The sequence below is a fragment of the Protomyctophum parallelum genome (genome assembly GCF_964188405.1).
Source record: "Protomyctophum parallelum genome assembly, chromosome: 6".
NCBI classification, from domain to species: Eukaryota; Metazoa; Chordata; class Actinopteri; order Myctophiformes; family Myctophidae; genus Protomyctophum; species Protomyctophum parallelum.
The window spans coordinates 6,036,295-6,057,239 of record NC_139701.1 but is presented as its reverse complement, the minus strand read 5'-3'; the positions used below and the strand labels follow the sequence as shown (position 1 = coordinate 6,057,239).

The 20,945-nt window shown below is 42.5% G+C and overlaps 1 protein-coding gene across 1 annotated transcript in view; it reads left to right on the top strand.

Annotated features, from left to right (window-relative positions):
• Positions 1–20,945, top strand: part of LOC310860518 (arf-GAP with coiled-coil, ANK repeat and PH domain-containing protein 2-like) — a 103,907-nt gene that overhangs the window by 45,679 nt on the left and 37,283 nt on the right. Inside the window, exons 6-8 of the mRNA XM_083767470.1 lie at positions 4,796–4,979; positions 12,929–12,973; positions 13,106–13,273. Coding sequence (XP_083623596.1) covers positions 4,796–4,979; positions 12,929–12,973; positions 13,106–13,273 — 397 coding nt within the window. The remainder of the gene's footprint in view (positions 1–4,795; positions 4,980–12,928; positions 12,974–13,105; positions 13,274–20,945) is intronic.

The following is a 20,945-nucleotide window of genomic DNA, read 5'->3' as shown; positions in this document are numbered from 1 at the left end:
ACCATGTGCTGTATGTATGTCAGAGAGGAAATTAAACAAACGAGAGGGGATGTGGACAGAGGTAGAAGGGAAGGAGACAAGTAAAAGAGAACGATATGGGAGACGGGGTGTGATCCCAGAGGTCAGGGGTGGAGATGGTGGTTTTGGCTGAAGCTCTTATTCACAGCGACTCACCATGAAACACAAAGCCCCTCAGTCTTAATGTTTTCCACTCCCAAGTATGTGTCTGAAAAATCAAGCGATGCAGAACTAAGAACAAAAAGCCACGTCAGCGTATTGTGTGTCGTGGCTGAGGAATATTCCACAGAAGAAAGACGGACTAGAAAGTTGCCCGGAAAGAATGATGCAGAGGAAGTGTGTGAAAACGCAATCAGTACTGTCAAGACTATCGTCTCCTTCATGCAGATCAGTGTTGATTTTGTCAAATGTTCGTTGACTACAAAATTTTTTTCACTGACGAAAACTAAATGGAAGCTAAATGAAAACTAAGCTATGATGACTAAAACTAAGACTAAATATATTGACAATTTTGTTAACAAATAAGTCATTTTACACTTGGTTGCATGCTGAAAATAGCATGTGATCTTGTAGATTGGCTATTTTCAGCAAGTGTAAAATCGTAGTAACTAATATCTAGTCGACTAAAACTAGACTAAGACTAAAACATTCGAGGTGACTAAAATGTGACTAAAACAAGGATTAGATGTCTGCCGAAAGTGCACACTCAGTTAATATTGCCAACGCTGCCTGGAAGCCAGTTCCCTCACAAACGGCCTATACTCCCAGAGCCTCACAGTCGGAGCAGTGGAATAATAAGACGCTGTTTTGCGTGGGCGAACAAATTAAATACGGACGAGTAAGTGCAAGCCTCAGAGGTTTGGTTTTATTTAGTGGGTGGCCTCATTGATTCAACAGGGATGCCGGTTTAAAGGTTCAATATGGGACTTTTATGTTATGTTATTTTAACAAATCTGTAGCGTAGAGTATGTTCATTCAATATAACTAGTGCATCTGCAGTATTTGGATAGTGGAAGTGGTCTCTTTAATCTTCCATCTTGGCCCTGGTAAGACACAATTGGTGGTTGACATTGGGCAGTAAAGTCATTTGAAGCACTTGGCGCACCGCCTTGGACACTATAGCTATGCCACCATCTTTATTGTAGTTTTGACATCGTTGGAATTAACTCTCTGCGATTGGAGAGATGTGAAACTTGTGAAACAGCATCAACTCACATTGTCATTGCATGTTCATATATATTTTCCCAGCACATTCAAATTTACATTCTTGTGGTATTTGATCCTAGGCCACCAGGGGTACACAAAGGTACACAGATACATTCTTGGGGTATTTGATCCTAGGCCACCAGGGGTACCCAAAGGTACAGAGATACATTTTTGGGGTATTTGATCCTAGGCCACCAGGGGTACACAAAGGTACACAGATACATTCTTGGGGTATTTGATCCTAGGCCACCAGGGGTACACAAAGGTACAGAAATATGGGTATATCAACCACCATTTCTTCAGTACATACTGCATAGTTATGCAGTACTATACACGGCAAGTTTGGTAACATATTATTATAATATTTGTAACAAACGCACACCATTGTCATTATGAGGCTAGAGAAAGAGGGCCTGCAACCTTCTACTGTATACTGCATGTTTAAAAATATACACAAATGTAAAGGCAAATGCTATCAGCCTTTTGTTAGTGCAAATGCAAAAAGATAAAAGTTAGGCTAAAGTTAGGTTTTTATTTATTCTCCAATGGTCATGTGAGCGGTGTACTCTCCTTTTGTGATAGTTCTTTATTGCCATAGATAGATAGATGATATGAATCGTGAGAGGGAGACGGACATTTCAGGGAGACACAGGAGGGGGAAAGCTCTGGAGAAATTTGATCCAGAGATAAAGAAATGTAGGATCGTGTGTTTCTGGAGGCCAGAGACTCGACCACATTCCCACCATGACTGGGCGCTGATCATCAGATCCAGGTTCAACAACACAGACTGCTGACACACAGCCCTCAAACCAGATCTACACTAATGGCATTAAGAAATTAGATCATTGGGACATCTGCTTCTGCCTCCAGCTGTTGCCCTAGCGCTGCAATATTAAAAATAAACTCGAACATGGTGAATGTGTCCCTGGGCAGTAGACTAACTGCGTATACCACATTTCATTGTGTATTTGTTTAGTTTTTTCCAATAATTTGACCGAATCGCCCTTCATTCCCCCGTCGTGCATAGCCAGAGATAACCTCGCGTCCGTTTACATGCAACTTTACAGCCCGCAGGATTGTTGAAAACAAATAATGGAAATGTCTTCTTTGACCTTAGATTAGATAGGGGATTTCTGAAAACACAACACGTGTCTCACTCGACTGTAAGCCTGCATGGTCCTGTGCTGTTTGTGTGTGCGACACCATCTGGTGATAACCGTGACCCTGAACATACAGTACAGCACATACAGTAAAAAATGTTTCATTTGGAGAGGTGGCATTCACCTCATCCAGCTTGTATATTTGTCTTAAATTAGACGACGTTTATGAAAGCTTGGAGCCACACACAGGATTTGATCCTAGACATGTTGGATTAGTATGTACCGTTTCAGAGACTAGTATCAACTGGTTAAACCCTATATAGACATACTGTACAGTAGTTGACTGGAGTCCCCCAGACCCGTCTGATTGGCTCCCGGGGGAAGGCATAGTTTTACTCATAGATGCCTCATTGGCTGCTGCAGTTCGTTGGAGCCATGCGTGTTGACGGGAGGGCGGAAGGATTTACACTGGTACGCCGGAAGAGTGGACACGCTGCCACTCAAGTGATTACTGGCCAATCACAGCACATCTTTTCCGGGACTTCTACCTTTTATATGTCTATGGTTTTACTGAGGTTAGGGTTGGGCTAACCTCGCGTCACCAGGCCCTTCCACCTGGGTTAGGGTTGGGCTAACCTCGCGTCACCAGGCCCTTCCACCTGGGTTAGGGTTGGGCTAACCTCGCGTCACCAGGCCCTTCCACCTGGGTTAGGGTTGGGCTAACCTCGCGTCACCAGGCCCTTCCACCTGGGTTAGGGTTGGGCTAACCTCGCGTCACCAGGCCCTTCCACCTGGGTTAGGGTTGGGCTAACCTCGCGTCACCAGGCCCTTCCACCTGGGTTAGGGTTGGGCTAACCTCGCGTCACCAGGCCCTTCCACCTGGGTTAGGGTTGGGCTAACCTCGCGTCACCAGGCCCTTCCACCTGGGTTAGGGTTGGGCTAACCTCGCGTCACCAGGCCCTTCCACCTGGGTTAGGGTTGGGCTAACCTCGCGTCACCAGGCCCTTCCACCTGGGTTAGGGTTGGGCTAACCTCGCGTCACCAGGCCCTTCCACCTGGGTTAGGGTTGGGCTAACCTCGCGTCACCAGGCCCTTCCACCTGGGTTAGGGTTGGGCTAACCTCGCGTCACCAGGCCCTTCCACCTGGGTTAGGGTTGGGCTAACGTCGCGTCACCAGGCCCTTCCACCTGGGTTAGGGTTGGGCTAACCTCGCGTCACCAGGCCCTTCCACCTGGGTTAGGGTTGGGCTAACCTCGCGTCACCAGGCCCTTCCACCTGGGTTAGGGTTGGGCTAACCTCGCGTCACCAGGCCCTTCCACCTCGGAGGAAAGCCTGGGCTGTGTGAACCGCTCTGGAGCGGATGGTAAAATACGTCATGTTGTAGTCAATGATTTGTAGTCATCTGTCAGGAAACCACAGGGCGGAATCAGAAGTAACCAAAAAAATAAGTCTCCACGATCGTCATTTTAGGGCCTACCCAATAAAATAGAATTTCGGACAAGGTATAGACGCTAAATAGTCTTTGGAATTTACTGTTGTTGAGTAGTCTTTGGAATATACAATCACATTTATAATTTAAAAATCACCTAAACTACGCTGCATCAATGATTTTATTGGGTAGGCCCTAAAATTATGATATTGGTAGGTATTTTGCGTACTTCTGATTCCACTTCCTGCCAGATGACTACAAATCATTGACTACAACATGACGGAAGTTACCATCCGCTCCGGACCGGATCATAAACCCAGGCTAGGGTTAGGCATACGAGGTTAGTTGCAAAAACGAGAACTGCCAATCACAGCGACTACTGGCCAATCACAGCGGGGTTTGCCTAGAGGTGGGGTGGGATTCATAATAACGCGTCCCCCAGGGGTCTGTCTGTCTATATACAGTACTAGGCCCCCTCCTTTTCTCACTATTATCTATTAAACCACTTCACACACTTCTCTTCGCTGGAAATAGCCAATCTGCAAGCTCACACTGGGACACATTGCAACATGTTATGACTGAGCTTGTAGATGTGCTATAGACAAAAGGTGTCCTTCCTCCAAGTTGTACTGCTTGTCAAAGTGTAAATTGCAGCCTTGAAAAGAAAAAAATCCAAGGCACTCCGTCTTTGGTGAAAAATGTAATAGTTTATTTGATGAGCAAGGCAAATAAATAACAGGACAGAACTACGCGTTTCGACCAAAAGGTCTTCGTCAGGGTCTATCTCTCTTGTAGATGTGCTATTTGTTTTTTGGCTGAATGTTCGTCCCTGAATTGGGATGCCAGGGTTTGAGTGTTTTTTAAGTAATCCATCTGAAGTATCCTTGCCTGTCAATGACAGACTCATCACTGGTGGACCACAATGGAAAGAAGCCCTGTTGCTTCATTTAATCCTCGCTGATGCTACAGTACTCGCACTTGTCGGGAAAGTGCAATCAAATACATTTCCCCGTAACGTCCCCATCCTCCTCTCTTTTGCCAGAGACCTGCGCAAGTTCAAAGAGGCCAAGAAGCAGTTCGACAAGGTGAGCGAGGAGAAGGAGGCGGCGCTCACCAAGAACGCCCAGGCTCCTCGCAACAAGCAGCACGAGGTGGAGGAGGCCACCAACATCCTCACCGCCACGCGCAAGTGCTTCCGCCACATCGTCCTGGACTACGTCCTACAGGTACGTCCTATTGGTGTCCTGTTGGTGGCCTCCTCCACGAGGTGGAGGGTGTCTTGGTGTCCTGTTGGTGGCCTCCTCCACGAGGTGGAGGGTGTCTTGGTGTCCTGTTGGTGGCCTCCTCCACGAGGTGGAGGGTGTCTTGGTGTCCTGTTGGTGGCCTCCTCCACGAGGTGGAGGGTGTCTTGGTGTCCTGTTGGTGGCCTCCTCCACGAGGTGGAGGGTGTCTTGGTGTCCTGTTGGTGGCCTCCTCCACGAGGTGGAGGGTGTCTTGAATGTGTGAACGCAGCCCAGTAAGGCCACCCCCTCCTGGTGCTGCGGCCATCTTGGATCCTAAAACACAGGGAGAGAGGTGGGGCCGAGAAAGGCCCTTATTGGGAGCATTTTATTTGATTGTGTTTCTAGTTTTTTTTTTTTTTAAGGCATTAACCCATTTAGGCCTGATGTCGAAATAAATTTAAAAAAAAGTATTCTGAAAGAATATATGTTCACGATTTTTCAAAAATAGCAGACCTACAAGCTCGTAGCGCGCCACTCGGTGGCGCGATATGATAGTTATAATAGTTAAAACACCAAAAGGGGTTCCCGTACAGAATGGGTTAAGGCCTGAGACAAAATGTCTTCTAAATCTAAAACAGTTTCTTTTTCATGTCAAGGAACCCGTCAAATGTTACGTATTTGGCTGCAGACCGCCATCTCAAAATGCATGGTTCCTCCTTGGACAACCAGAAGCAAAGATTTGAGTAAAAAAAAGATCACTTTCACAATTTTTCATGATTTTTCAAAAATAGCTGATCTACAAAGCTCATAGCGTAGTACGCGCCATGAGCTTGTATTTCTGCTATTTTTGACTGGCCAAAGAAATCTAATATGACACATGCTTTCCCGCTTTTAATGGGTTATTCCCCTTAGTATTTCAGATTTTCTGTATTGAAACGGTTCCATCATAATCATGGGATTAGGGGTAAAACCCTGGGTCCCGACCCAGAGTTTGGGAAACACAGCTGTTTAATGTATATACGTTCACACACTGCAGAATATATAGGCCCCAATGGATCTGTCTGGGGACGAGGAAAGGTGGAGCCGGCCTAAAGAATGCTGATGTGGCATTGTGGGAAATGAACAACAGCTGTGTTAGCCTCATATGTCTGTCCACCACCCAGCAAGATGCTAGCAGCTCCAACTAGGGCTGTTACCATCATCACATTTTACATTACCATTTATTGTCATACAAATAATTGCGATTTCATTGAGCTTGTAGATATTCTATTGAAACCTATTTACACCATCTATTTTCTGAAAATTATTCTGAAGATTGATATTTTGGGCGGGAACCCCTTTTGGTGTTAGCATTATGTTATGCTTTAGCTATTGAAAAAGAACAGATCTACAAGCTCATAGCGCGCCACCGAGTGGCGCACTACGAGCTTGTAGGTCTGCTATTTTTGAGTGGTGCAACCACTCCAAGGAACAGCAATGTCCGTGTTCACCTACCTATGTGACTACCTATGTGGCCATGAGCACCAGTTGTATGACTATGAGTACCAGTAGGGGCGCTGTTTTGCCAGAAACAGAGAGAGAGATAGTGCTGCACTGTTGCCTGCTAATGAGAGAGGGAGAGAGAGAGAGGAGGAGGAGGGGGGGGGGGGATTGAGAGAGAGAGGGGAGTTGCACCACTCAGTTCACACAGGTGTGATTTTGAAAAATTTAAGAACGACTGACATACAAACATAGCTTTTTTCAGAAAACTGTCAGGATTTAGAAGACATTTTTAGATTCTGATCTCAGGTCAAAATGCGTTAATATATGCAGTAATTAATAATGAATGTGCAAAATAATTGCAATTATCTCAAATAATTGTGATTAGGTGATTATGTAATAATAATTGTGACGACTCCAAACCACCATTTATATTGCGTTCACACACGGGATGCAATGATTCATGTAGCTGCTCCAAAAGATACTGCCATTCGTCTTTGCGTCTGCCCGTGTGAACGCACCATTTAAAGCAAGGGGTTAGCCTGGAAACCAAACAAATCTGCCAAAAACAAAAAGTATTTTTAGGGACTAAATCATTGTAGTTTGAGAGGACAGACGAGGTCTTTAAGGTGATTTTCAAAATGGTCTCTCTGTCCTGTGTTAATGATCCACATGCCAAAAGATATCTCTAGGTCCACGTTTTAATGATCCAAATACCTCTAGCCGGGTCCAATTAAAGTGAAGTCCATTCTTGTGGAAGCCACAGTGGAGTACAATATGTCATCTTCTCTCTGATGGCTCCCCTGACCTTTTCCCAGGGAAGACCATTCATCATCACTGACTACAGTATAGCCCTGCTGCACACGCACTGAAAGCTGCATGCTTTGTGATGAAGGAACTGGTTAGCTGTAGCAGGGCTGTAGTTTCCCTGCTCGTGGCTGCACTGATAGTGTCGTGTTTCAGAATGATACCCATCTCTGGAGCCATGATGTATGCTAGTGCTGCCTGCTGGCACAGGATCAAATCCTGTCAAGCCTGTATGCATAATTGTGTGTACTCTGGTAGTTATATGCATGCGCTTCAAGCCCAAGGTGAGGTAGCAGCATTATTAAACATAGCAAACAGAGCCCTTGTCTTTTCTATGGCTGTTGTTGTAGAGATGATGATAAGGACTGTGCTTTGTGATAAGGAGTGTGCTAGATTCTGCCGCCGTGGTATCTGATATTTTAGAGTCGCAATATCTGTCCAGCCACATGATATATATAGAAGGCTTACAGTTACAGGAGCTCACTTCCATCCACCATGGTGCATTGTTTGTATCAAGCATTACTAAAACAAAGTTTTTGAGTGGTGCAACCACTCCCTTAAGGAGCTATGTGTGTGGCTGGGTGGCTGGTTGGCTGGGTGGGTGCCTGCCTGGCTGGGTATGAGCACGAAAACAGCATGGTTGTTTTTCACCACCTGTGCGCAAACCTAACACACATATACATATACATATTAACTGTGTGATTTCGGGTGTGCCAGTACAGTACAGTGACAGTACAGCACAGTACAGTAGAGGGACCGGCACACGGTAACTCTGTCATTTCTCAACCGTTTCGGACGTGGGGTGGCTGTCCGGAACAGGGCCGGCACCCTGGGTGCGTTCCTGGGGGTCTGGAACCCCCCTTCCCCCCCCACACACATGGTAACTGTTATTTATCTACCGTTTCGGACGCGGGGAGTTGCACCACTCACTTCACTGGTGTATTTTGTTTTTCATCTGTAAGCAAATAGCACATGAATGTTCTTTATATCTAATCTAACCAAGGCTGGGAGATAAGACTTCAAATCAATATTAAAAAAATTTCAAGCCTCGATTACTATTAATAAATAAAGAATAATGAAAATAGCCGATCTACAAGGTCACAACGATGCAACACGTGAGATTGTATTGTAGATTGGCTATTTTAGCTATTTTTTGTATGCCACCAGTACAAAACTCAACTGTACAGCAGGAGCAGGGTCTTATGTTGTAATAGCACACTGCTTCGTCAGAAATCCTTCTTCCTCAAAATGAGCCATGGTTTTGGGAAATTTAATTTCTGTCTGTTTCTGGTTGGTCTGTTCATGTAGGGAATCTCAGGGCTTAAAGTTCTCAGTCCTGGGGACTGATTTCAGTCCTGAGGATTTCATAGGGGTCATGTAATGGCATCAGTGTAGATTGGCAAAAAATCATTTTCAGTCTTGGGATTCCTTTTGGCTTTAAGCCCTGGAATCTATAACTCTACAAGGGATTTAAAGTCTAAGAGGCTTTAAAGTTCCACATCAGACTGGTGTCGTCGGCACATTTTAAAAAAATCCCCCTGACGTTTTTTAGTATTTGCAACTTTTATGAAATATTTGGCACACATTTTTACCACTTATTTTTTTTGGGCAATACTTGTGGTGAGAAATTGGTACCAGCCACTAAGTGAAGTCCTTGGGAATTCTGTTTGTGGCTGATGACTAGACTACTCTAGTCTAGTCTAATAGCCATTTGGGCATTTATAGTAGCTAAACTAACCACCACTTGGTCCTTGGTAATTATGCCCACCCCTATTTTATATTCTGTCATACATACCATGTTGTGCAAAGTAGCTCAAATAGTTGATCTACAAGTAGTCTCACATGCAGGCCAGACGCAACACTCCCACAATTTTCATATGCTTCCAGGTCATACAGTCAGGAGCAGACGAATAAATAAATAATTGACTGGACTCCGAAATTGAACAAAATGTTCAGTTTTCAGCCTTGTTTATATGGCGTGTATGCTTAATTACACAGTTGATTTTGACAGGAAAGTTGGTAGAGCGAGAGTCGATGATATACAGCATGGCAGAGGCTGCAAGCTCACGGAATCACACATGGCGTGTGTGTTGTGTGTTGTGTGTTGTGTTGTGTGTGTGTGTGTGTGTGTGTGTGTGTGTGTGTGTGTGTGTGTGCGCATGTGTGTGTGTGTGTGTGTGGGTGTGTGGGTGTATGTGTGCGTGCGTGCCACGTTGTGCCCCGAATGGAAATATACAGACCAGAAATAATTAGAACACAGACTGAACTGCAGGCTGGAAAATGAAAATCTCCCAAATATACCAAAGAGTGAGTGGTGTAGCTTAGGAAAACAAAACATCCGTAACCACTTAAGCACCGTTTCAACAGAAATCAGGAATAACACATTGTAATTTGTAACACATTGTGAACTTATAGATCTGTTATAATGTTTTATATTATTAAATAAATATATAATAACCCCATTAAAATCCGGAAAGCATCCGTGCCATTTTAGATTTTAGCTATATACTGTATACGAGTGTGTCACGATAAAAAAGGCAGATATATGAGCTTGTAGATATGCTATTTTTTTAAAATCATGATAATTTGTGCAAATCGTTGAATATATATATTGTTTATATCAATTATTTTTTTACTTGAATCTTTTTTTCTGAGGGTCCCTGGAGCGAAATGGGGGGTCCGCGGCCAAATCCATTTCATGCCTGGTGCAACGTATACGTTGTTCTACCCTTGATGCCGGCGCGCTCTCTGTGTCTCATCAGCTATTGCTATACATGTAGCAACATAACTATTTAAAAAACAAATCATCAGAATTTGAAGGTTTTCAGAAACCTTAGGTCAGGCCCTAGAAGCCGTTCCCAGATTCGGCCTCAGGCATCAATGGGTTAATGGGTGTCCTTGGCATGAAAACGTTTGAGAGCCAGTGATATGGTTTCTCAGAAAACTGTTCTGAAGACATTTTTGTAGAATCGGCCTCAGGTCTTAATGTGATGATAATGATAATGACTGATGGCATGCGAGGTTGAAAGGCTTTCATCATGACCTCTATGGCCTCAGTGTTTCTCAACTAGAGGCTCGGGGGTTACATCCAGGTCACCAGATGTTTTCACAGGGTCAGGGGGACAGTACAAGATGTAGAGGAATATTGCTGCTAAGATTAGATACCGGTAACTACTGTAGATAGACATTTATGTTGATCCCCCATGGGGACTGGCACATTCAGCAGCACAGCTTTGAGCATGAAACACGGGATAGGTAAGAAATGGAGAGAGATACAAGTACGATTGGAAAAATATACTGCATCGGTGTAATAAAGAAACAATAGTAGAATATGATGTTTTGGTGTTCCCACCGAGACCTGAGGCCGATTCTAAAAAAAAGTTTAAGCTTGTAGGTCTGCTATTTTTGAAAAATTGAAGAACGACGAATATAGCTTTTTCAGAAAACTCTTTTTCAAACAGACATTTTTAGGTAAAAATGGGTTAAATCCGTGCAAAATCAGTTGAACCATTGTTCTGTGTCCTCCTCCTACTGTACATACAGTACTGTAGCATAGTGGTGAACTACTGTACCACCGGGCAGGAGCCAAATGCTGGTCACTTGTGGCTTTCTAGGTAGGTTTTTCTGCGCCGCCTGGCCTGCCAGACACTTTGGCACGTGATCAAACGTAATTTGGCAATCCTTCTTCTGCTGCACAAAAATCTAGTTGGTTGGCAAAACACCGGTGACGGTGGCTTTTGAATTTTAGGGTACACGAGTCATTGTGGCCGCTGGGCAAAACGGATGGCTTCCGTTTGGCTCCGGCAAGAGCAGCCAAACTCTTCCATCCGTCTATTCATCTATTCATCCATCCATCCTATTCATCCATCCTTCTATTCATTCTTTCATTTATTCATTCAGAGCTCTATTTCGTCCTTGTGGACACATAAGTCGGGTCAAGCCATGAAGAAACTGGGAAAAATAATGAAAGCTCAAATGGCGTCAAATCATGAAAGAGGGGAAAGAAATGGAAAGTGTAAAAAAGCATTAGTCAAAACATTGAATGAGATTTAAAATGTAATGAGATTTTAAATCACATTTCACACACCCGGTACAGGGTGTCACACGGCAGTGTTGATTTCATCGACTAAACTAAATAAAAAAACGACCTAAAACTAAGCTACTGTATGATGACTAAAACGAAGACTAAATATACTGACAATTTCGTCAACAAATACAAACTAGACTAAAAGGATATGGAGGGACTAGTAAAGAAGAGATCCAGTAGAATTGTATTCAAAAGTCTATGACTAAACTAAATCAAAAATTGCTGTCAAAATCTACACGCACACACACACACAGTCAGTCAGTCAGTCAGTCAGTCAGTCAGTCAGTCACTCAGTCAGTCACTCAGTCAGTCACTCAGTCACTCAGTCACTCACTCAGTCACTCACTCACTCACAGTGTGCGTGTGTGTTCATGTTAAACCATAAACTTGTGTTTCTTCTGAGACTAAACGGAACCTCCCAGTGCAGACGACACAAAGTGTGTGATGTTAATTAGCTCTGCAGAGAATGAAGAAACTTCTGTCACAGACACGTGCACACACGCCGTCACGCCCAGCCTCTGGCTCTAAATAAACGGCACACGTGCATGCTCATGTGCACCACACAAACCATTGAATTTGCATTAAACAAAGTCACGCGATCATGCACTTAAAGTACACATGACAAACATTATCATTACAGTGGAAATATCACAGTGTTTTTTACAAAAAGATATTGGCATTCATTTTTGCACAAAGAGAACCTGCCAACAGCCTGACTCTGGCTCTAAACGGGGACCCGTAGCTCCCCCTGCTGACTAAACAAGGCTAGTGTTTTGCTATGACAGACTTTACTACAGTTCATTTCACGCCTGTCTGCTTACCTTCTCTTGTCTCGCATCACTTGTGCCTACCAGTCTATGACCAAGAGGCAGACTTTTCACTTCTCTCTCCCTGTTTATACCACGTAGTGTGCAAACGGATACCATTCAGAAGAAGGACCCATGGACATACTGTAGCACATTTTTACATGAGATCAGATTCTAAAAACAGACAGTTTTCTGAAAAAGCTATGTTTCTATGTCAGTGGTTCTTCGATTTTTCAAAAGTAGCAGACCTACAGTACAAGCTCGTAGCGCTATTTTTCAATAGCTAAAGCATAGCATAATGCTAACACCAAAAGGGGTTCCAGCACCTCAAAGTGTGCTATGAATTGATCAGTGTACATGATATGTTCATTTTGTGTTGCTACTCTTTATTATTTCACTATTATTGTTTATTATTGATGCTACAATGTTGAGGAACCAAAGCCAATGGATTTTACTCTTGTGTACTCATGTATAAGATGTAACAACAAAGTGTAAACGATATTTAGCTGACCTCATACTGGACGAAGACTTATGCACCTGCTTTTTATAATAATTATATATATATATTTTTTGTTTAGTTTTTGTATTATTTCTCTATGTAGCTTGTTGTCTATGTCATGTACAGTATGTAAAATCATTGTTGTAAATGTTCCTTTTTGTACACAGGGTGCCATTGAAAAAGAGACCTTGGTCTCAATGGATTCCCCTGAGTTAAAGGTTTCAATCAAACAATAATAATCTTGAATATGTCTCTCTCTCTCTCTCCCATCCAGATCAACGTGCTACAATCCAAGAGAAGATCGGAAATCCTCAAATCGGTAAACATACAGTGTTTCTAATTTTCTATCATCCCTTCCGTGTCCGATTGTCCGTCCAAAAGAGCAGCTGTGGTCAAGGCGGCGGCCATATTTGTTTTGGAATAACACAACGTGTCGTTCTGTCGACCACAGATGCTGTCCTTCATGTACGCCCACTTGACCTTCTTCCATCAAGGCTACGACCTCTTCAGTGAACTACAACCCCTCATGAAGCAGCTAGGAGGACAGGTAACCATATACAACCCCTCTAACCATATACAACACATACTACAACCCCTCATGAAGCAGCTAGGAGGACAGGTAACCATATACAACACATACTACGTCTACAACCCCTACTTGCTGTTTTGACAGGTAGCCAGCTTGTCTTTGTACCCGCAAAGAGTAGTTGTTTGGGATTATGGACACATGCACTTGTTCAAATGTATTGTGTAGTCGCACATGCACCCATTCAACCTGTCCTCCATGGTCACTTACTTGCACACATGGGGATTCACTGTACACTCAAACACTCTCTCACGCCTTCATGCCTCCCTCATTCACACATGAACTCCTTATAGTTGACAAGACACTTGTTTTCAAGAATCCTCATTTTAAATGGCTTCATACACACTCTTTTGATGATGATGATGATGATGATGATAGTTTATTTGGTCCTTTTCAGCACAATACATCACAATAAATTAAAATAAATTAAAATTCAGAAGAAAACAACAGACCAAAAGGGTGTAGGCTGAAGCTAGAAGCTTATTTTTGCCTACGCCGATTGTATACAGGAAAAAGATTACAAAATCAATCGGCAGTATTCGACAGAAGAGAAAAAAAGTAACGGAGGAAAACAGAAACCTCTGAAGGAAAATCAGGGTTTCACACTCCCAGGATGCCACCAGTTATTTCCGTCTCTTTGTACTCACACTCTCACAGCCGGTATTCTTTTATTTTTTTTAGATCAATGTAAATTTGGAAGAAAAAAGGGGTGGCGGAGGGGTTGACATGACAGCCACCGGCACAGTGCTGGCTTGTAAGTGCATTCTCCTGCTACTCCTGCCAACTTCTGAGGGCAATTGAGAAGACAAACTGTGTGAGATATTTTCATTCCGTTCTTCAGTGCCCGACTCTGCGGAACACTGTTCAATTAAAGACCAATAAAACTGTTAAATCACAGCTAAGTAGGATAATCTGGCAGTGCCTACAATTTTCCAAAGCATGTGACAGGGCACCCGGTGAATGGGGAAGGGTTATGGACAGATTGTTTGGTTCTGCACTAGGGAAAATAGCCTAGCCTATATGGCTGTAGGACCAGTAAGAATATTCTCTTTTGCAATGACAATGATCATTATTATCAGAAGGCATCTGTACTGGGAAAGCATTTGTGTCATTTCAGATTTCAACTACTTCAACCATTATTTTATACTTTGGCTATTTAAAAACAGCAGACATACGAGCTCATAGCTTATTCCGTGCCGCGCTATGAGCCAGTGCATCTTGGAGTGGTTCCTTGGAGTGGTTGCACCACTCGCAAATCGTGAAAATATTTATTTAGGTCGGGCCTAAATGGGTTAAGCATAACGGAAAAATAATTGTTCGGCTGTAATCATTGGTGGAAAAATTATCCACATTTTTTCCTTCAGTAACAGTATCAATAGTGCAAGGTAGATATACTGTTACAAGTAAATGTCCTGTTTTGAAAATGTACTAGAGTAAAAATAAATAAAACTGTATCAAAATATACTTAAGGTACCAAAAGTAAAAGTAGTCATTGTGTCCCATTTCACAAGTTGAAATTCTATAGAAAATCTTATATTAAAATAGCGGAAATATAATATAGACCATAAGTGGTTAATGTATTTAGTAAAAAGTAAACTATAAAGTAAAAATACAATATTTTCCTCAGATGTTATGGAGGAGTAGAAGTTGAAAATCGGAAATACTCCACTAAAGTCAAAAATACCTCAAAATTGTACTTTAGTGCAATACTTGAGTAAATGTACTGTAAGGTCCCTCGTTATCAAATAATCGATACAGCTGAATTGTTATGATGAAGACTATTGACGTAGGATGTCAATGATCAAAAGGAAACAACACTAGTTGATATGAGGAAACAACAAGAATTGATTAAATCAATTAATTACCTGCTGATTGTTATTCTCTGCGGGGGTCCGCTATAACTGCCTCTGTGCCAGTTTCAGCGCAGTAGTTTAGGTAGGAACCAAAGTTCTCTAAGGTGGAACATAGGTAGGAACCAAAGTTCTCTGAGGTGGAACAATTGTGTTCTGAGTGAAAACTAGACCTATATTATTGTTTATAGGATTAATACAAGTAAATTAATACATGGTAACCCACCCATTTTGTCGACTAGGTGTCGTTCTCTAGCAATTTGCGGTGTTGCAAGTTTCAGACCTATTCATAGAACTGCTGTTTGCTTTGCAATCAGCAGGTAAAAAGGTTAGTTATCAAATGGCAGCAATGATTTCTGTCACAGGACAAACAATCTGTTAAACATAACCACAAAAGCAGCCTATTTCTTTTTTAGACAATTTGAAGAGTTTTTGGTGTCTCCACATTTTCTCTTCCATGAGAAAATGTGAGAGCAGGGTGTTTGTGTGTGTTTATTATTGCTGTTTGTTAACGGTTAACTTTAAAGTGAGTAGGGTAGCAGTTCAAATCACGTCATTTACTACATCATGACTCCGTGGTCTTTGTAACTTCTCAAAGCAACATTCACAATTGTCCATGAACAATTCTCCAAGCACACAATTGCAGACTTTCGGGGACCTGACAATGGTGTTTGTGGAAGGAAAGCGAGTACGTTTCTAAACAATTTGTGTGAAAGGCAAGCAACACAGAAGTGGGACTATCCCCCCCCCCCCCATTATCAGATATTAGGTTCTTTGCAAAAGCTTCTACCGAGTTACTCTCTCTTTTTCAATCTCTTTTGCTCTGACGCTGTCTCTCCCTCTCTCATCCAATTCCACGTGATGTGTATAAAATCGCCACATGCTCTGATGTCCGTTAACGTGCGTGACAGACCCAGAAGTACAACATCCTCATGAATGATATTGTTCTTGCATCGGAAACATAAACGGACACAAAGCTATTCTGAGCATTGCATAAAAAAAATATATTTTTGTGTGTTTACATGCCAATGCGCACTGTTATACATAAATATGTTCCAATGTCTGTTGCTATGTAAGCACAGTCTTCGCCAACCGTGTTTTTGACTCGGGTTAGACGCATTGTTTCAGACCGCTAACCAGTGACCACCCTCTTGGACCACCCTACTGTTTATACACAATTAATTCTGTTGTGCATTTGTTTGCTACTAGTGTGTGTGTGTGTGTGTGTGTGCGTGCGTGCGTGTCGGTGCATGCGTGCAGCCTTCATCCGCGTCTCTAGATACACACTGCTGTGGTAAACAGGGTTTCTTCCTCGCCGAGGGTCAAAGCAGCATCTGCAGGGTGATTATTATCACACAGACCCGCAGTAAGGAGGCTGGAATGAGGAAGAACCCAGAGGGCTGGAAAAGGGAGTTCCCACCGTGGTGGGACTCTCAGGGAGCACGGTATACATTATAGTACAGTGCTGTCAGCTGAGAGACCGCAGCGCTCAGAGAAGACATGACACAGATGATTACATGTGGAGTAGACTGCTATACAGAGTGGAAGGAGGGCTGGAAGAAGAGTTTTAGATCTACTTAGAGGAGGGGGGGGGCTGGAAGAAGAGTTTAAGATCTACTTAATGGAAAGGGGGGCTGGAAGAAGAGAATAAGATGAGAGAGAGATCACCACACATCTGAGGAGGAATTAGGAGGAGAACTCAAGAGGGTGGACATTTCTTTCACAGAGACGCTGGAACCATCACAAGATCGAGGGACACAGTCAGGAACACAGTGTGTGATGAGAGAAGAGTGGATCCACTTCACAAACCAGATCTTAAGAGGAGATTTAGATTGGTTGATTGATTGATTGATTGATTCATACATACTTCAAAAAGCAGCAGAGCCGGCCTGTGGTGGGTTTGTGTGCTGCTCTAAGGGTTGGGATTTACCAAGAAAACCAGTGTTTTCTTTTTTTTCAACATGTCGCTCAGAGGTGGAATTTACCAAGACAGAAATAGTATTGGAAAGGACGAGAAGTCACATTAGATAACACATCTTCGTAGAAAGGGAGCCGAGGGCTGCCAGAGAGTAATCTATCCTCCAGCCGAGGATCAATTTGAAGTTCACAGACAGAGTAATGGCTTCTGGTGTGCAGTAGATTTAAGTTATTTGTATATCGAGGAGTGCGTTTTGTAAGGCCGCTGCTTTAAGCGAGCCTTGACGGCGAAGCCTGTGAGAAAGACGGAGGGAAGAACAGAACAGAAGAGACGGACGGCTCGGGGGGAAAAGAGGAACTATAAGACGCGCGAGAGAGACGACTGTGTGACTGAAGCCGACAAAAGACTGAAGGAAAGAGAGAGGGAGCTGTAGAAGAGTGGATTATTCCTGGCCTGGTCTCTGTCATGAAGCCGAAGCGTGTGGAGAAGCTATGCAGGGAGGTGTGGAGGAGCTGCCAACAGGTCTGTGTAACAACGCTAGACAGGTGGACCTGGGGACAGGGTGCATGCTGGGACATAGGGATGCACCGAAAGGGAAATTCTTGGCCGAAACCGAATATAGGAAACAGTTGGCAGAAAACCGAATATCCGAATATGATTTAATATTATATATATTTTTGCCTACCATTGCTGTCATTGCCGTACCTTAAAAAAACCCGAAAATGCATTTTTTGCCATTTTCTGCGAGTTTCGAATATTTTCTTTGGCCGAATATTCCGTGCATCACTAGACATTACCATCAGAAACTATACTATAGGCAGATGTTTCAATTGCTTGTGGGTTGTAAACACCTATCCATTAGCCACACACCTGTGTTCTGTGTGTTATAGATTGCAGTCTGTAGTAAAAAAAAGACCACGTAGTCTGCAAATTCTGCGATTGAACTCATGGAAGTTAAAAGGTTTGATTTATTTTTTCACTTGCTAAAATGTGTTGAATTAGATGTGTGAACCAGGTTAATAAGTTACATTTTAACTAAAAACTATTTTAACCCATTTTGGGCGGGAACCCCTTTTGGTGGTGCTGTTATGCTTTAGCTAATGAAAAATCGAAGAACGACTGACATAGAAACATAGCTTTTTCAGAAAACTGTCATTTTCAAACAGACATTTTTTTAATCTGATCTCGGTTCAAAATGGGTTAATTGAATTGTTTCAAGTAAAGTTTTGTTCACAACCAGATCTTGGAAACAGAAAGCTATAGTGGGGGGTACTGTAGACTAGAGTGTAGATGATGGAGAATTACAGTAATTTCTGTCTGGCATCATGAGGTCCAGTGACTGTGAACCATCTGTCCATAAAAAAGACAGCTATTTTAATCATGCTTTCCATGGTAACTTTATGATTCATGCCAAACATGCTGCTTGTTCCCAAAAGGGTAGATTTTGTCGGAAGATTAAAATATTCAAGTGAGTGCATGGTTCCATGACACTGTCACCCACGTCACAACACTTAAATACCAACATAATTAACATAGAAGTCAATAGAAACATACAATATGTCATCACAGTCATGTGACAGAATGCAAATACTGTAGGTTTTAGTACATATGCCTTTGACTGACCTGTTAACCATGACACTTACAGCATGGAATTCCAATGTACACTAAGAGAGAGAGAAAAGGCAATTAGTATTCACGTTTTCTTATTTTTGCTTTAGACCAGTGGTTCCCAATTTTTTTCATGTCAAGGACCCCCAAATTGACACGGACCCCATTTGAAGAGATATGCCAGGGACCCCCATAAGAGAAGATTTGTTACGGCTCTAGCAGTGATTCTCAACCCGTTTTATTTCAAGGACCCCCCAGTTTGACATGCATTAGTCTACGGACCCCCATTTAATGCCATTTCTATCTCTGGGACCCCCAATTTATATTGTAAAATCAATGTCGATGTAACTCTGAGAGTGTACTAATGGAACCAAATGAACCCGTTTGGGTCGTAGCTTGGTGTCTCCTGTGATCATGCGACCTTTTCTGGATGAGGGTCCACTTTAAACCCCACCCATCTGACCACTTAACCAATTTTGGGCGGGAACCCCTTTTGGTATTTCAAGCATTATGTTATACTTTAGCTATTGAAAAATATCAGATCTACAAGCTCATAGCGCGGCACCGAGTGCCGCACTACGAGCTTGTAGCTCTGCTATTTTTGAAAAACCGTGAAAATGTGGCCAAAATGTTTGAATATATTCTTTCAGAGCGAACGTTTTTAACTCAAATGTTTGCATCTGGTGGTTCCTGGAACTATTTTCAGATGGCCTATTACATAAAAAATGTTGGGTCCTTGACATGAAATATTGAGAACCACTGATATAGAAACATGAGGTTTTTCAGAAAAGAATACATTTAAAAAATACATTTTTAATTGGCCTAAATGGGTTAACATTATTTTAATGATTTTAATGATCAATCAATCTACTGTGGGGTCTGGATCAATGGAACAAAGGCAGTACACTTTAAATTCTTATTTATCTGCATTGGAATGAAAACTCATTTTCAAGGTTTTTAAAGAAAGAAAATAAAAATATGTATTTTATTTACATAATATTTTAATAATATCTATATTTAATTTTTAAAATTGTATTGTTTCGCCAATTATTTATATATATATGAGATGTATCATCTCGTTTTCGTGGGGGTCCAGCAACATACAGCAAATACATGGGAGCCCAAATAACCAACCAGTGGGCCTGGTTGAGAGAATTGCTGATTTAGAGATACTGTACATTGAACTGTGGATGGTCACCCATTTTGGTGTTGGCATCATGTTATGCTTTAGCTATTGAAAAATAGCAGATCTACAAGCTCATATCGCGCCACCGAGTGGCGCGATACGAGCTTGTAGGTCTGCTATTTTTGAAAAATCGAAGAGCGACTGACATTTCTAGAATCTGATCTCAGGTCAGAATGGGTTCGTCAGACCAGCTTGTGTCCAGTGGAAACCTCGTATGAATCTGATCTCAGGTCAGAATGGGTTAAACTGTGGATGGTCACTCTCTGCTTACATCATCAGCAGAGAAGGGAGTAGAATAGCCGATGATAAGAACATAACGATGTCAAAGGCAGGGTGAGTCACTATCACAATATATCTGTTGTTGACTGGAACTCTAGGAGGCCTAGACACGCACGCATGCACACACACACACACACACACACACACACACACGCACACACACACGCACACACACACACACATGCGCACCACACACACTTTTCTACCTACAGATAGTAAGAGATAGATAGAGAGGTACAGGACTGGATCAGGCTGGTTGTTGGGGAAGAGGGACGGGGGGGGGGGAAAGAAAACATTTCCCATCAGATGCTATCAGTCTGCTCACTGTGCTGCACTGCCCGCCCACTTCCCGTTCACACACAACACACACACACCCACACACAAACACACACATTCTCACACAAACACAGTTATTTGGACAGCGTCTGTTCTTTGCACGTTTTGGCTCCAACCTATGTATTACTCTTGATGTGAAATAACAGTGATGTTGAGAAAGAGTTTACTGTCAGCGTCAAGTTCAAGACAGTTTCCAGATACTACGGGTCACACCCTTTTTACTGAAGTATTGCTATTTTTCATTTCACAGATGGATATCTATTGTTTCTGGTCTTCGCAAACGGATATTTTATCATCTCCAAATGCCTAGACTCACATGCTTATGGATTCCTCCTTGTTGGAGTTACATTCATCTACATTATTATTATTATTATTATTAACATGGGAACAGGCACATGACGGTGCTTAAAACCTTAAGTAGGGCAATGTGGCATGCCAGCAATTTTAAGTTAATTTAACTTTTTTATCCAGCAATGTACTGGTATTTCAGTGGAAAACACCCTATAGTAAAGCAGTGTTTCTCAACCG